Source organism: Lissotriton helveticus, chromosome 3_1, assembly GCF_964261635.1.
Source record: "Lissotriton helveticus chromosome 3_1, aLisHel1.1, whole genome shotgun sequence".
Taxonomy (NCBI): Eukaryota; Metazoa; Chordata; class Amphibia; order Caudata; family Salamandridae; genus Lissotriton; species Lissotriton helveticus.
Window position 1 is genome coordinate 1,173,705,335 of NC_136061.1, and position 14,291 is coordinate 1,173,719,625.

General features: G+C 44.1%; 1 protein-coding gene across 2 annotated transcripts in view; it reads right to left on the reverse strand.

Moving 5' to 3' along the window:
• Positions 1-14,291, reverse strand: part of NCAPD3 (non-SMC condensin II complex subunit D3) — a 764,397-nt gene that overhangs the window by 598,382 nt on the left and 151,724 nt on the right. For both annotated transcript variants that reach the window (XM_078681814.1, XM_078681815.1), the window contains exons 10-11: positions 12,187-12,312; positions 11,813-12,065 (exon numbers count right to left, since the gene is read on the reverse strand). In XM_078681814.1, the coding sequence (XP_078537940.1) occupies positions 11,813-12,065; positions 12,187-12,312 (379 nt within the window). The remainder of the gene's footprint in view (positions 1-11,812; positions 12,066-12,186; positions 12,313-14,291) is intronic.

The following is a 14,291-nucleotide window of genomic DNA, read 5'->3' on the forward strand; positions in this document are numbered from 1 at the left end:
AAGAATTTAGGCATGTCTCAGTGGGATCCCTTGCAGGATTATTTCTAGATTTTAAGATTGATATGGCCTTTGAGCCTTTTTTAGATTATATAACCCCGATAGCCACCAATAGCATATATCTTAAATTTCGATATGGCACTCTCCCACTACAGTGCTCTGAGCTAAATGGAACCCAGGTGGTACTGTGATAACTACATGTACATCATGCCAGCAGGCAGAGGAATCTAGCATATTTTGTATTCTTTTGCCCATTTTGTGTGCGCCCTAGAAAACCCTGGATTATTCCACTCTGTAAACCACTGGGATGCCAGCAGCACCAGAATGCTCTATGGCTGCTACGCTCTGAATCCAGTCAGGTGGTTGTCTGGGCAATTTCTAAATACCTAGCTGGTGCATTAGAATGGAAGCATTGGTCTTAACTGTTGGATAGTAGAGCCCAGTTTTTAATTTGACATTGTGAGGAACCCTGCTTGCCTTTTTAAAAAAATCCTTTTCTCTTGATTGGCTTTGGTCATAATGTTTCTAACTTTTAACAGTGGTCTCTTTTACAGATAATAGGATTTGATTTTATGACTGTTGTTCCTTCTTGAATATGTCTCCCTTTTTAACTATTTACAATTGATGGACTTTTTACTCTTTTAGAAGCCATTGTTTGCTCTGTATCTGTGATATGTTTATAAGGCGTAATGGTGCTATCTCCTCAAACTTTGTTGTATGTTTATTTGTTGTGTACTTTTATGGTTGTAAAATACCAAATAAAGTATTTTGATGATGCTACCTTCTCACTATCATCACTGGAGGCGAATAGGTAGTTCAGAGGAAGCACAGCATTATTTAACATGGGGGTCATTCTGGGAGTGGCAGTAGTTATCGGAGGATGCAGACATACTGGAGATGATGTTACCTTGCAGGCTCAGGGAAGTGTTTGTAGTAATTCGGAATCATGTTCTATAGGTCTAGTACTGCAGCTTCAAAGACCTGAGCCATGCCTAACAAAGTTGGAGGCAGAGCTAAGTGGTGAAACTGCTCGACATATTGCCTCTACATACATTGCTGACAGTTGTAGACATGCTCATATTAGTCCCCCATCATCCTTGACATTAAGTTATGATGGACTATGTGGTGTCTTTGGTCATTGTTGACTACGGTGCCTTTGTCATCTGTATTGTCGATAAGATCGTCCATGAGGCCTTCGTTGTAGACTATGCCATTATAAACTAGGTTATCCTAGATGAGGTTATCATAGACGACTGTCGTAAACGAGGCTGTCAGACGAGTTAGTCCTAGACAAGATTTTGATGGCGGTTTTGCCGTAGACGCTTCATTGTCAGGTTATGTTTACCATAACAGGTTCAGAAGAATATTTCCCTGACTCAGTGTCAGGGCATGAAGAGGGAGTTGTAGGGTCTGATATTGCGCTCACTGAGGAGGTTTTTTCCTTTCTCTGAGAAGTGCCTTTTGAAGTCTCCTGGGGAGTCTATTTTATGGCTTTTCAGAATGCCTCTGGAGACCCTTAGCGCAACCTCTCCCTTTGACCCCTCCTTGGAGGTATACAAAAAGAGAGAAAAGGGGATTGAGACTACTCTGCCCGCACTAAAAACAAAAAGTTCCAATTGTATCTATAAGAAAGAAGGTGCTGGTGATCTGGGACACAATCCCCTGAATCCCAATGAAGGAAGGACAGAATCTGTCTCTCCAATATACTGTGCAAAAAATAGATCCCGCACCCTTCAAATATCATTTGTAGTATTCAAGCATCAATATCATTTGTCAATCATGAAATGCATATAAACATCAGATTTGTTCTCCCAAGAATCTTGCGGAATCAATTTCTTCCAAAAAAGAGTTCCTTTATTCATCAATCATTACAGTTCAATAGCCAACGCGTTTCGTCCGTGATCGGACTTCTTCAGGGCTTATTCAGTTTCTCCTTTAGCCTTAAAGGTAATTGTTCCACACCTATGTAAGATCTGGTAATAGCATATGTCCTGAATAATCAGACTTCAATATAATGGAATGTTCCAAGAACAAAGGGGGGGTCCTTAAGTATGAAAGCCACAAAAAGTGTCGGCACGTCGCAGAAGTGTCTTAATCTGGTTCAAGAAAGGAGGTGAAGGAATCCTCACAGTAATCCTCATCAGAACTGGCAGTTTTAGACATAAGGAACAGGTTAGACATATGTTGTAGTCCTTTACAGATAGTAGATACACTCTGAATGGCTTCAGGGGTGTAATCTCTCCTTTTTTCTGCTGCTCTGAAAATTTAGTGTCAGGATCAGAGAAATGAAATAAGAAATATAATCTTATAGGATTTAAAAAGAAGTAAAGGCTTAAAAAATTAGTAGAGCTCAGGTAGACTCCCTTTGCACTAAGTGTGGTAGAAAATGTGTGGGACTCAGCCTCTCTTGGATATAGCTACAGGGTGCGATCGCCTGACTGGTTAGAGTTCAAGTTGATCATTCAAAAAAAGAAAAGAAGGACATAGAAAGTGTAGGAAAGTGGGTTTCTGGTAACCCCCCCCGGACACACACACAATTTTGTTGCAGGATTTCTGATGAATTTGACTGAAGGTGCCCTGGGTCCCGGCCAATCAGGTTCCTAGGGCCTGAGTCCTTTGCACTCAGTATGGAGAAGAGAAACAATGAAGCTAATGCATGAAATTCTACATGACTGCTTAAAACTTGACGGGTCACGTAAAATAAAGTGGCTGCAGTTTGTCAAAAATTGTCTATATACTATTGGCTTGCCTATCTTATTTGATGCCTCAACTACATGCACTACCATCTCTAGGTCGGAACTGAAAAAACTGACAGAAAAACTGAGGGAAATGAGATGGAAAGCCAGTTGCTCTAAATCTAGGGTCAAACAATACCATCTAGAGCCACCAATAAACAAACCCACTTTTATTATTTATCCTTTGCGCCAAACATCCAACATAGATTTCGGTTAGTGAGGTTCCGATTTAACTATACTCCATTAATGATGGGTTATCCTGCTAAAACTTACTCTATGTACACCCTGTCTGCCTGCCCATGTGACTCCTCTTCAATCAAATGTGACCTTCACTTTTTATTTTTTTGTAAAGTTTATATTGAGGAGAGGAAGAGGTTCATTCGCCCAATCTTGTACAACACTATGCAGACACATTACCCGCCAACATAAGATCCACATTAGAAAGAAAATGATAGGTCTCCGTAAAAAGTATTGGAAAAGACAACTAAAATACACATTCCCATTACCATCAGCCTGGTTACCTACTTGGAAGAGTAACCAATTGTTAGACCTGAAAGCCTTAGGGTGGTTGTAAGAGGCTGGCTTAGTATATGATGCAGTTATTTAAGTGATGCACCTTGCACTAAGCAAAGCACCCTTTATGGTGATTTTAGTGGTCTTTCATAAACATAGAATGCTCTCAAAGTGGTAGCTGCGGAAAGCAACCTTCAGGCGTATCTTGAAGTAGTGTAAAGCAGTTTGTTTTACCAGTTTAATCTGTAGTGTACGTTAAATGAAAAAGAGCCACACTGCATTTATATAAAAATACTTCCATTTATCACACAACACTCCCTAATGAACAAGTTACTTATCTTTGGTACAGCATTACCTGGTAGTGACTATATAGCTGTAGATTTCTTACCTAACCCAGAGATATCAACACAATACGTGTCAACTGACCTTGAAAATTATATTAAGAGTAAAAAATAACAGTAATAGAACAGAGTTGCACAACAAACTATGTATCGTTTTTTACACAAAATAAAGACATAAAATGGATTGATATGTATATCTATGTTCATTGATATCAACAGAACATTGGTCAAGTGATACTATATATTGAAACATCTACTTAATTATTTAAATGTATGGTCTTTTAGTATGAGTGGGTATGATTGATTTGAATTGTGAGGATATGGCTGTGTGTATTGTTGGTTCTGATTTGGAGTATGTAGGGAGCTCAGATAATATCTGAATATATTTGTGAAATTGAATCAACGTAAAATCTCATTAACATGTATTTTGAAAATAAAATATAAACACAATTGTTCGGACTTATGGCTTTAAATATTTAAGGAATGTTCCTCTTTTCAAATCTATAGGAGAAGCTACTGTTTGTGTTTTACTCTTTATATACCTTAGTACCATATACTAAGGACTTAAATGGGTACAGTAGTAGCAAATTGTGGATGTACAATGATACTTATCCTGGTCAATTTAGGGAGAAAGCACAGTGACTGGGGTCCGGATTAGCAGGATTACAGTCAGACTAGGTCAAAAACACTGCTACCAAGCAAAAAACGGGTGTAACCATGAAAGCAGATCCTACTTTCCTGCAATCAGGAAGATTTTTCTTCAAGCAATACCCTTGCGAGCCGGTATGTGGCCTAGGTCGACTACGCGTGATGTCGTCTGCACCAGAAGGGACGTCCACGTCTCCTATATAGGCGCAACCTCAGTGCGCTGATGTCAGTTAATTTTCAATACTTTACATGCCAGAAGTGCAGAGCCATGAAGTGCACTGACATTGGTGTGTTTGAACAACTATGGCTCTGAAAGAGAACAGCCCTGACCTTACAAACTTGTCTGCAGGGTTGAGAGGATGGGTGGGTGGGTGGGTAAGGAATCAGCGGTCAGATCACGTCTCTACTAGAGAAGGAGTTACCAAAGGTGAGTATCTTGTTCATCAGAGAGCGACATCTAGCCGCAGATTCCTTACCTTTGAATAGATGCCCAAGCAATACCATCCCCGCAGAGGGACTGCAGACAAGTGTAGACCAGGAAGTCCGGCAGGACATAGGGGCCAAAAAGGTCGTTCCTTCGGACTTGACTGTCTAGGAAGTAGTGTTTGGTAAACATGTGCAGGGATGCCCACGTTGCTGCCTGAAAAACGTTGAGGACTGGAACTCCACGTTGCAATGCTGTGGTAGTAGCTTTAGCTCTGGTGGAATGAGGCCTTAAGCCTTCAAGAGGCTGCTTTTTGGCCAGAGCGTAGCAAGTTTAGATGTAGACGACGATCCATTGCGAGGGAGTCCTCCTCTGCACTGCATGACCTTTCCTTGATCCAATGTACCCTACAAAGAGTTTGTCATCCACCCAGAACTCTTTAGTGCTATCAATGAAGAGGGACAATGCTCTTTCTAGATTCAGACGGTGGATTCGCTCCTCTTCCTTACAGGGATGCGGGAGCGCATAGAAAGTGGGCAAGATGACAGATTGCCCCATGTGGAAAGGTGTTACCACTTTAGGAAGGAAAGAGAACCTAGTGTAAAGCACTGAGTTATCACAGAATATTGTCAGGTAAGGAGGCTTGGATGGCAAAGACTGCAATTCACTCACCCTCCTTGCAGATGTGATTGCCACTAAAAAGGCTGTTTTGATGGCCGGAAGGGGCAATTGTGCAGAGGTTCAAATGGAGCACATCAGGAAGGTGAGAACCAAATTAAGGTCCCACTGAAGTATAATGCAAGGGGAATCCATTTACAGTGGGGGATTTAAATAATGAGTGTTGGTCTGGCAGCCGCAGAAAAGCTGAAAAGTACTCTTTTAAAAAGCCCAGAGCCTTGCAGTGAAAGGGTTAAAATAAAACACAAAATATTAGAAAGGGAAGCAGAAAGAGGGGTTCAATACACTTTCCTGCACAATATAGCACAAATGTTTTCCATCGGTAGGCGTATATAGACCTGTCAAAATGACATTACAGACTTCAGGAGGAAGATTGAATGCTATCAACTGCCACTGATCAATCTCCACAGAAAAAGGCGTACAGTTGACAGGTTTGGGTGGTGGTCCCTACCCTCCAGCGGCGACAGAAGGTACTCCAGAAGGGACAGCCTGATCAGAGGACCCATGCTCATGCTAAGAAGCTCAAGATACCACACTCTCTGCGCCCAGTCCGGAGCCACAAAAATGTCTTGGGGCCCGATCGTTCCTGATCTTCTTGAGAACTCTAGCCTGAAGTAGTATGGGCGGAAAGGCGTACAGGAGGCCTGAGCTTGACTCGAGATTAAAAGTGGCTCCGAGTGAGAGCTGCCTTGAAAACTCCAGCAAGTAAAACTGCTGACATTAAGCAATGTCTGCAGAGGCTAACTGATCTAACCAAGGATCTCTCCACTGTTGAAAGAGATCTTGCACCACCTCAGGGTGGAGACGTCATTCGTGATCCACTAGGCATCGATTGCGGCGTTAGTCAGCCCTGGCGTTCAGGGAACATGCCAGGTGTTGAACCGACAGGGATATGCTCTACTGTTACAGCCATGTCCAGAGATGCAGGGCCTCTGACAAAGTTCACAACCCCACTCAGCCCTGTTTTTCGCAGTACCACATGCAGGTGGTGTTGTCTGAACACTTGTACTACCCTTACTTTGATGGAGGGTAGAAAGGTTTTCAATGCCAATCGGATTGATCGGAGCTCCAGCACGTTGATGTGGAGTCCAGAAGACCCGAGTCTTCTGATCTCCACATCTGCCAGATGGCCATACCATCCGAGAAGTGACATGTCTGTCTCTACTGTGAGATCTGGTTGAAAAAGGGAGATGGGTCCGCCTCTGACCCCACTGTGGTTCATTACCCCAACTGCAGGTCTCGCACAGTTACCTTCAAGCTCTTGACCAGGTCAGAGAGATTCCCCTGACTTTGCGCCCACTAGAACTTAATGTCCCACTGCAGAGCTCACATATGCCATCTGGCATGTGTCACATGCAGGAGGCCATGAGTACCAGCAGCCTCAGTCATTCTCACAGAAATCCAGGTTAGAAGGTGAAACATTTGTATCATAGACTGAATATCCTGGACTCGCCATTCAGGAGGATAGGCTTGAAACTGCACTGTGTCCAGAACAGCTCCAATTAAAAGGAGCATCTGAGAGGGAGTCAGGTGTGACTTTGTGGAGTTGAGATTGAACCCAAGCGAACACAGGAGGTTCGCCATAGTCTGGAGGTGCGACCCCACATTTAATAGCCAGTTGTTGAGAGAGTGGAAGACTGGCATCCCTGATCTTCACAGTTGAGCTGCAATCACCTCCATCACCTTGGTGACCATCCGAGCGGCGCTGGTAAGGCCAAAGGGGGAGAAGAGTGCACTGAAAATGCTCATAACCCACCGTAAACAGCAGGTAGCGCCAACAGGCAGGCAGGACGGGAATGTGAAAATGGGCATCCTTCAAGTCCAACGCAACCATCCGTCTCCTGGGTCCAGGGCACATAGGACCTGAGCTAGAGTTAGCATCTTCAATTTTTCCTTTTTGAGGAAGTAGTTGAGGGTTCATAGGTCTAGGATAGGACAAAGGCTGTTGTGCATTTTCGGGCACCAGAAAGGAGCGGGAACAGCAATCACAGCCTACTTCTTGCTCCGGAACCGTCTCTATGGTTCCTTTGACCAAGAGAGCCATGATTTTCTTCCAGAGTAAAATCAAATGATCCGCGGAGGTTGTGGAACTTCAACGGTCTTGTGGCTGGGGTATGGCGGACATGGCTGAAAGCCCCTTCCATGGTAAAAGGCAAACTGGGGACATGTGGCCACAAAGATATCCAAGGACTTAGCCTAGCCCCTGAGTCCTTAAAGAGCTACAGCGCCATATCGGTCTTGTCTCCAAAGAGACGAGCACCATCAAAGGGCACGACCATGAGAGAAGCCTGAACATACTTTGAAAAGCAAGGAGTTCTCAATTAGGCATGGTGTTGAGCAGCCACCATCGATGAAATTGCTCTGCCCAGCGAGTCGGCTGTGTCAAGACGACAAAAGATGGCAAACTGTGCTGCATCTCTTCCGTCTGACATCGCTTGGGAGAGGACAGCCCGTGCCTCCTCCGGGACCTGTGACAATTGCGCAACCATTTCCCACAGGGAGTGGTAATAACTGCCCAATAAGTGTACAGTGTTCACAAGAACGCAATGCAAGGCTGGTGTAAGAAAATATGTTCTTACCCCAATTATCCAGCAACTTTGATTCTCTGTCCAGGGAAGCGGGAGAGGAACGCACCATGGGTGGTAAAGGCTTGAACCACCAAGCTCTCTGGGGGTAGGGTGGTTGGCGAGTAAGATTTCAGGCACCTGGATCAGGGCGATTATCCTATTCAGAGGAGTCCCTGTGCAGGGTTTGGACCAGGTACTTAATAGGTCATCTGTAAAGGCCTCATTGAAGAGTAGCAAGGGTTCTGAAGAGGAAACACCGGGTTGCAAGACCAATAGAAGAGATATTAGTCTTGACCGTCACCGAAGGGGGCTGAAGATCCAGGACCTCAGCCACCCTTCACATGACCATAGCAAATGATACTTGCTCCTCCGTAGCCATGGTAGGGGGAGAAAGCATACCAGAATCTGGAGAGGTGTCCAGTCCACTGGCCTCACAACTCATCACACCAGTCCATTTCATGATAAGGCTAGTCTTCTAAAGGGTCCAGTGACGCCCTCCCAAACTTCTTCCACTCCTAGCCCTTCGGAATAAGGCTCAGGAAATGACCTAAGACCTGGAGGTTCTGTAGTCGCCAGTATCGGCGTTGGTCGAAGCGGTACTGGCTCTGGGTTGTCAGGAATCAGAATGGGGCTGGCATCAGCGACGTCGGAACATCAGCATTGTGGCCGGCGTTGGGGAGAGATCGCAATGGCACAACTGGCGTTGGACCGGATCCTTGGCGGAACATTGGAGCCGCCAGTGTGGAACACAATGGAGCTCCGTCCAAGCCTACGGGGCCCAAAGGCGCACCAGTAGGGTGAGGCCGCCCGAATATGAGGCACATGGTGTCATAAAATTCTTTAAGATGGGCAGGGATTGCTCTGGCTCCCAGAAATGCAAAGAAGCGCAGAGCTGACCCAGGTGCAAATTCTGAAGAACGAGGCCTAGAACGAAGGGGCTCTTCCTTGCATCAGCTGATGAACGAGAAGAATTTGACGCATGCTTCGACTTCTTGTGTTTCTTATGCTTCTTACATGACCCACGCAATGACTGAGCGGGAGGACGAGGAGTTGGGACTCCCAGAGGGGTGCCCGGAACACCTTCTCCACCTGGACCGTTAACAAGACCTCCTAGGAGTCAGGCAACATGATGTCGAGTGCCGGGCCACAAGTACCTTTAGAGACCGCTGCCTCAAAGTCTTTGGAGCCATAGCCCAGCATTTGGTGCATGTCTTCGAGTTGTGGTCATGCTCCAGAGGCAAACTAGGTGTGGATCGGTTAAAGACATGGCACGGTGACTGGCGCCGCACAGTTTGAATCCAGAAGTCTTCCTAGGCATGAAGGAAAATGTCTACACACCAAAAAGGAGAGGGGGTGGCAAAACGTTAAAAAAGCCTGTCAAAAAGTGACAGAGGGTTGCTCTCTTCACAGATCAGCGCTTGACTGGTGTGGTAAGAAAAGAACTGAAGTCAGTGCGCTAAGGTGGCGCCTATATAGGGGACATGGTCACTTCCGGCACGGACAACGCTGACATCACGCAGAGCTGACTTATGCCTACAACTACCAGCCTGCAGGGGTACTGCTCGAAGAAAAATCTTAAAGATCCAGGCTGATGCCTGGCAAATTCAAAGGAGAGGAATCTGCAGCTAGATGTCCCCATCAGACACATGGTTTTCACTTTTGGTGTACATATATTAATTAAATCAAGCAAAGCTTCTAATTTAGTAGTCTGGACTGCACAAAGGACAGCTACTTATAAGTAGCTGGAGAGCTACCAGTAGCTTACGAGCTACTCATTGCAGAAGCCTGCACTAGTCTATTGTGCCCCCAGACATACGGGACAGGGAGGTAGGAAATTCCAGACACTTCTGTGTGGTAACTGCAGATGTTTCTTCCACTTCAAAGATGATACCAGGTATAAAATTGGGACCTTCAGACCCACTCTTCCGTTCATTACTGGATCTGCGGAATGATTGAGGACTGCCCTGCTGCCTGTGGCCTGCTGTGTACTTAAGAGGAATGCCCTGCCTAGGAAATGTGTTGCATTGTACTTAAGAGGAATGCCCTGCTTCCAAAAGTCTGCCTTGTGCCCTCAGAGGGCTGCCCTGCTAGCCCAAATCCAAAACTTGGGACTTAGAAAATTATCTGCCAAAACGTGCTATGAGAACTGAGAGGAGACCGGGACCTACCTGCTCGCTGATCGGCTCAAGTTGACCAGCAGGTCAATCTGACTTTGCTGAAGCTCCCACTACATTCTTCTCCGCAGCAGAATACCCTGTTCAGCGGCTCCCCGCTGAACGGTTATCTGGCCTCATGGAGCCCTCGCCGGCTTCGGCCTGCAGCTTCGTCTCACTTGACATCTTCAACTTCCAAAAAAGAGACTATGTCTGAAAGTAGAATTCTTCACCGCAACAATATCCTGCGGCCCACCGACAACTCCTCCTATGGCCCTTCCGGCTGCAGTGCCCCAATGAACTTTATGTTCTCAGATATTTTTCTTCTAAATTTCTTCTAAGTCCAAAGGTAAGCGGAGGCCAATTCATGTATCCGAACCGTGCTCCATCGTGGTCGGCCCTTACCTTTGACCCTGTCCCGGTCTCATGAGATTAGATGTCCATGGTTGGCGCTTTGATCTTTTAGGTGCTATTTTTCATTTTAAACTTTAAAAATTCATAAATTTGGTTCTATCGATTGGTTTTTTGTCCTTCTGGGGTCACACTAGTCATTAAAATGTACTCTTTTTCTGAATTGGTGTGGGATTTTTCTTGTGTTCGGTTTTAACTTTATAACTGTTTAAGTGCTGCATAAATACTATACATAATTCCTCTAAATTAAGCCTGACTACGTTTGTACCAAGCTGTCAGAGGGTTAAGCACAGGTTAATTAAGTGACTTTTGGTGGTTCACCCTAACAAGGACTGCATCCGTTGCTTGAGATGGGCTTGCATCCCAGTCATTCAAAAACCCAATGTCTCACACCAATGCCTTAAAAAACACATTTTTTAAAAAGAGGAAAAATTCAGGTTACCTGAGCAAAATAAGGAGATTTAAGGACTACAGCTAAAAAAGAAAAAATAACGCAATCAAAATGGGCAAAATCTAGGTTTGCTATCATCCATTTTATTGGCTTCTTTAACAGTATGAAGGCTTAAAAATAAACATATGCAGGCAGACCAACACCAAAAGATGCTTTTAATTGGGTTTTAAGTTAATGACCTGAAACGAACATTTTCTTTCACGCAAAGAGTCAATTGGTTAAAAAAACAGAATACCTGAACCATCCTATTCAGCCCAAAATAGAAAGTTAAGGAGATACAATGACTAAAGCAGGGTTCTTCCAATGAGTAGCTTGTAAGCACTCTGGGTAGCTCCTGTGCGTAGTCAACCAAATAAATGAAAAGCTATTGTTTGGTTGAATTAGATACGGTTCCAAAATTAAAAATGTTGTATTTAGAAGTCAAACTTGTATATTTTCAGCATTGTGAAGCTGATGTTTGCAAGAAATAAGAGTGAGTGTGTGTTTTTTGTTGGTTTTCTCTAAGGGTAATTCAGCCTGCGAATGGGAGTCTTATTGCTAATGTTCTTTCTTAAGTGCCAGGGGACACTGCATATAGCACTACTGTGACAAGGAGAAACATTCAAAATTTAAATGAATAAAAATATTTGCTGATAACCGTGCCTAATGCACTGAAGTGGTCGCTGGTAGCAATTTTGCAGCAGTTGCCACTAATGAAAACTTGTCCGCAGTGGTTACTATTGTAACACTGTTCATTTCTGTTAGAGGCACAGGATGATTTTATTTACCTTAAGTAATTCTTATGATATGAAAGGTAGGGATCACTTGACTAAAGCCATGTTAGATTGGATTCCTGTACAGCGAGTGACAATTTTTCACTTGCAAAATAGCATTGACCAGCAATACTGTACTTACTTCCATGTAGTAGCTCTTGCACACCCTCTACCGCTGTGGCCACTTTCGTCTCAAGGCACTGGGCCAGGCAGGAGAGTGCTTTGCTGCGCACTGTTGGGGCCTTGTCGGAGCAGCGACCAAATACCATCACCTGCACAAGAAACTTGTGCTGCAGAAACCTCTGCTCCTCCAAAGGAACAGTGTTATCCACTTGTCTCTCTGGAAGCTCCAATAGCGCCACTGCCACTTCCAGAGCAAACACTCTATATGACATCTGTGGAGGAGCAGCAAAGGGCAAGAAGATGATTATTGTCAGAGACACTTATGTATGAAGATGAACTGTAAGCAGACTGGCAATAAATAAGAGGTGGGAAAACACAGTGAGGGGAACTTGCCTTGCTGTTTCGAGAATACCTGAACAGCCACTGAATAAATGTGGCGTACTCTGCATTGGCGAACTTGCAGAGCAGCTTAACCAAGGCTTCAGCAGCATATGATCGATGCTCTGCTTTATCTGGAAACTGGAAAAGAAAGAATATCAGTAATGTAGCCACAGCTTTGAAAACGCTAACAGTTGTAAAGTCCCATTCCAGCATTAAGACAAGATATTTTACAACAGGAAGGGGGGGGGGGGGAGAACACAATCACCACAATTTCCTGACACTTAACTGTGCCTTACCCTTCCTGCAACTGACTTAAGCATTGGTGTTTACATTTTTTTTATTTTTTAAACAGTGTTATATAGCGCGAACTTGACCCGAATCGGGTATCAGAGCGCCTTACATAGCACCAGTTGCAATACATGAGGCCATATTAATTTTTGGGAAGATTAAGTGATTTGCCCAGAATCGCAGGATGTTCAGCGTCATTGCCGAGACTCGAACTCAGTTCCCCAGATTCGAAGTCGACCACCCTAGCCGTTAGGCCAACTCCTCTCCCCTAACAGGTCAAACACCTGTTTGCAACAAATGATCTCCCTTCAACCACATGGGATAGCAGGCATAGCCTCATTACACTTCAAATCTTGAAGCATTATATTGGCTGAATAGCTACTTCGGACATGGAAATTTAGCCCAAGGCCTGTAAATGCATAAGACAGAAACAACAAATGTATAGGCATTTATATAGCGCACTACTTACCCGTAGGGTCCCAAGGCGCTTCGACCGCTGCGAAACCCTTCCTGGCTTCCCTGAGAGATGGTCCCTTAATGGGTATCTCCAGGGTGAGACCAGGCATCCCCGGCGGTCTGGTGGGGCCGTTAGTGAAGATGAGGCAAGCTAATGCCCAGAGTTGCCGAGTGTGATCGCTGATCAGAGTGGGCACCGAGGCGAGAGAATTATCGAGTCCGCTGACCCTGGTCCAGAAACCTGCCGCGCCGGGAATCGAACCCTGGTCCCGGGCCGTCCTCTGCTCTCGGGTCTGCCGCCTCTAACCAGTGAGCCACACTGTCAGTTATTTAAAAAAGTGTTGTAACTGACTATGCTGAAACTGCACTCTCAGTACTACAACAAACCAAACCTGTTAAGCTGATAATTGACAAGCAAATGCCCATTGTGCTTCACAAGCGGTCTGTATATTTATTGCCTACATCATAAAAAAACTCCATCTAACATTTTGAGTTGGACGCATATATCACTCAATACGTTTGAAATGCAAGTCCAAAAAGACACTTTCAGGGAGGTAAAAGCGCATTCCTTATTGATATTGAGCATTTCTAAGCTAAATAGCAATATAACTTTTTTTGACAAAGGGAATTCCTTTAAATTCAAACCAGTTCTGTGCCTATTATTTCAGCAGTTAAATTAAATGTCAGTTTAATCCTCAAAGGCCTTCTTCAGATCAAAGAGAAAGAAGAGTATGGTTCCTTCTTGTGAGCCAGTAACGGCATGGCACCCATCTAGCAGATCAATGAGATGAAGGGCAGACACCTGCATAGGGGTTTTCCACTATGTATTGTTTGTAAGTGTCATTACCGTCGTTTGCTTAAGTACTGTCCTAATTTTAAAGAATAAAACAGGCTGTTATGTCACATATGGGGAGACATGCATCACAATATCACAGTTTTGAACAGTTAGAGACGTATTCCAGAGGCAGGAATGAGAAGTCAATGAAACATGAAAAAGAGCGGTTTCTTCTTAAACCGACCGTATTATTTTAAGATACGATTCCATTACTTATCTCTAGTTCCGTGTGAAAATTGGTGCATTTTTAATCGGAGATCTTTCTAGCTGCTAAAAATGCTTTTTCATTACATACTAGGGATCTAAGATTTAACGTGGAGTCTGTAAACATCCACTAACCGACAAATTCAGATATATAGTCTACAATGACATCAAACTAAACTCCATCATTAATACATCCAAAACAAGAGCCTTGAGAATCAAAACGCTTTAAATATGAAATAAGTAGTTTAATGAACAATATTTACAGCTTGAAAAAGTATAGATTAGCCAGGTTACCTTTACTGTATTGTACTTCTTTGTTATCCACTACTACACA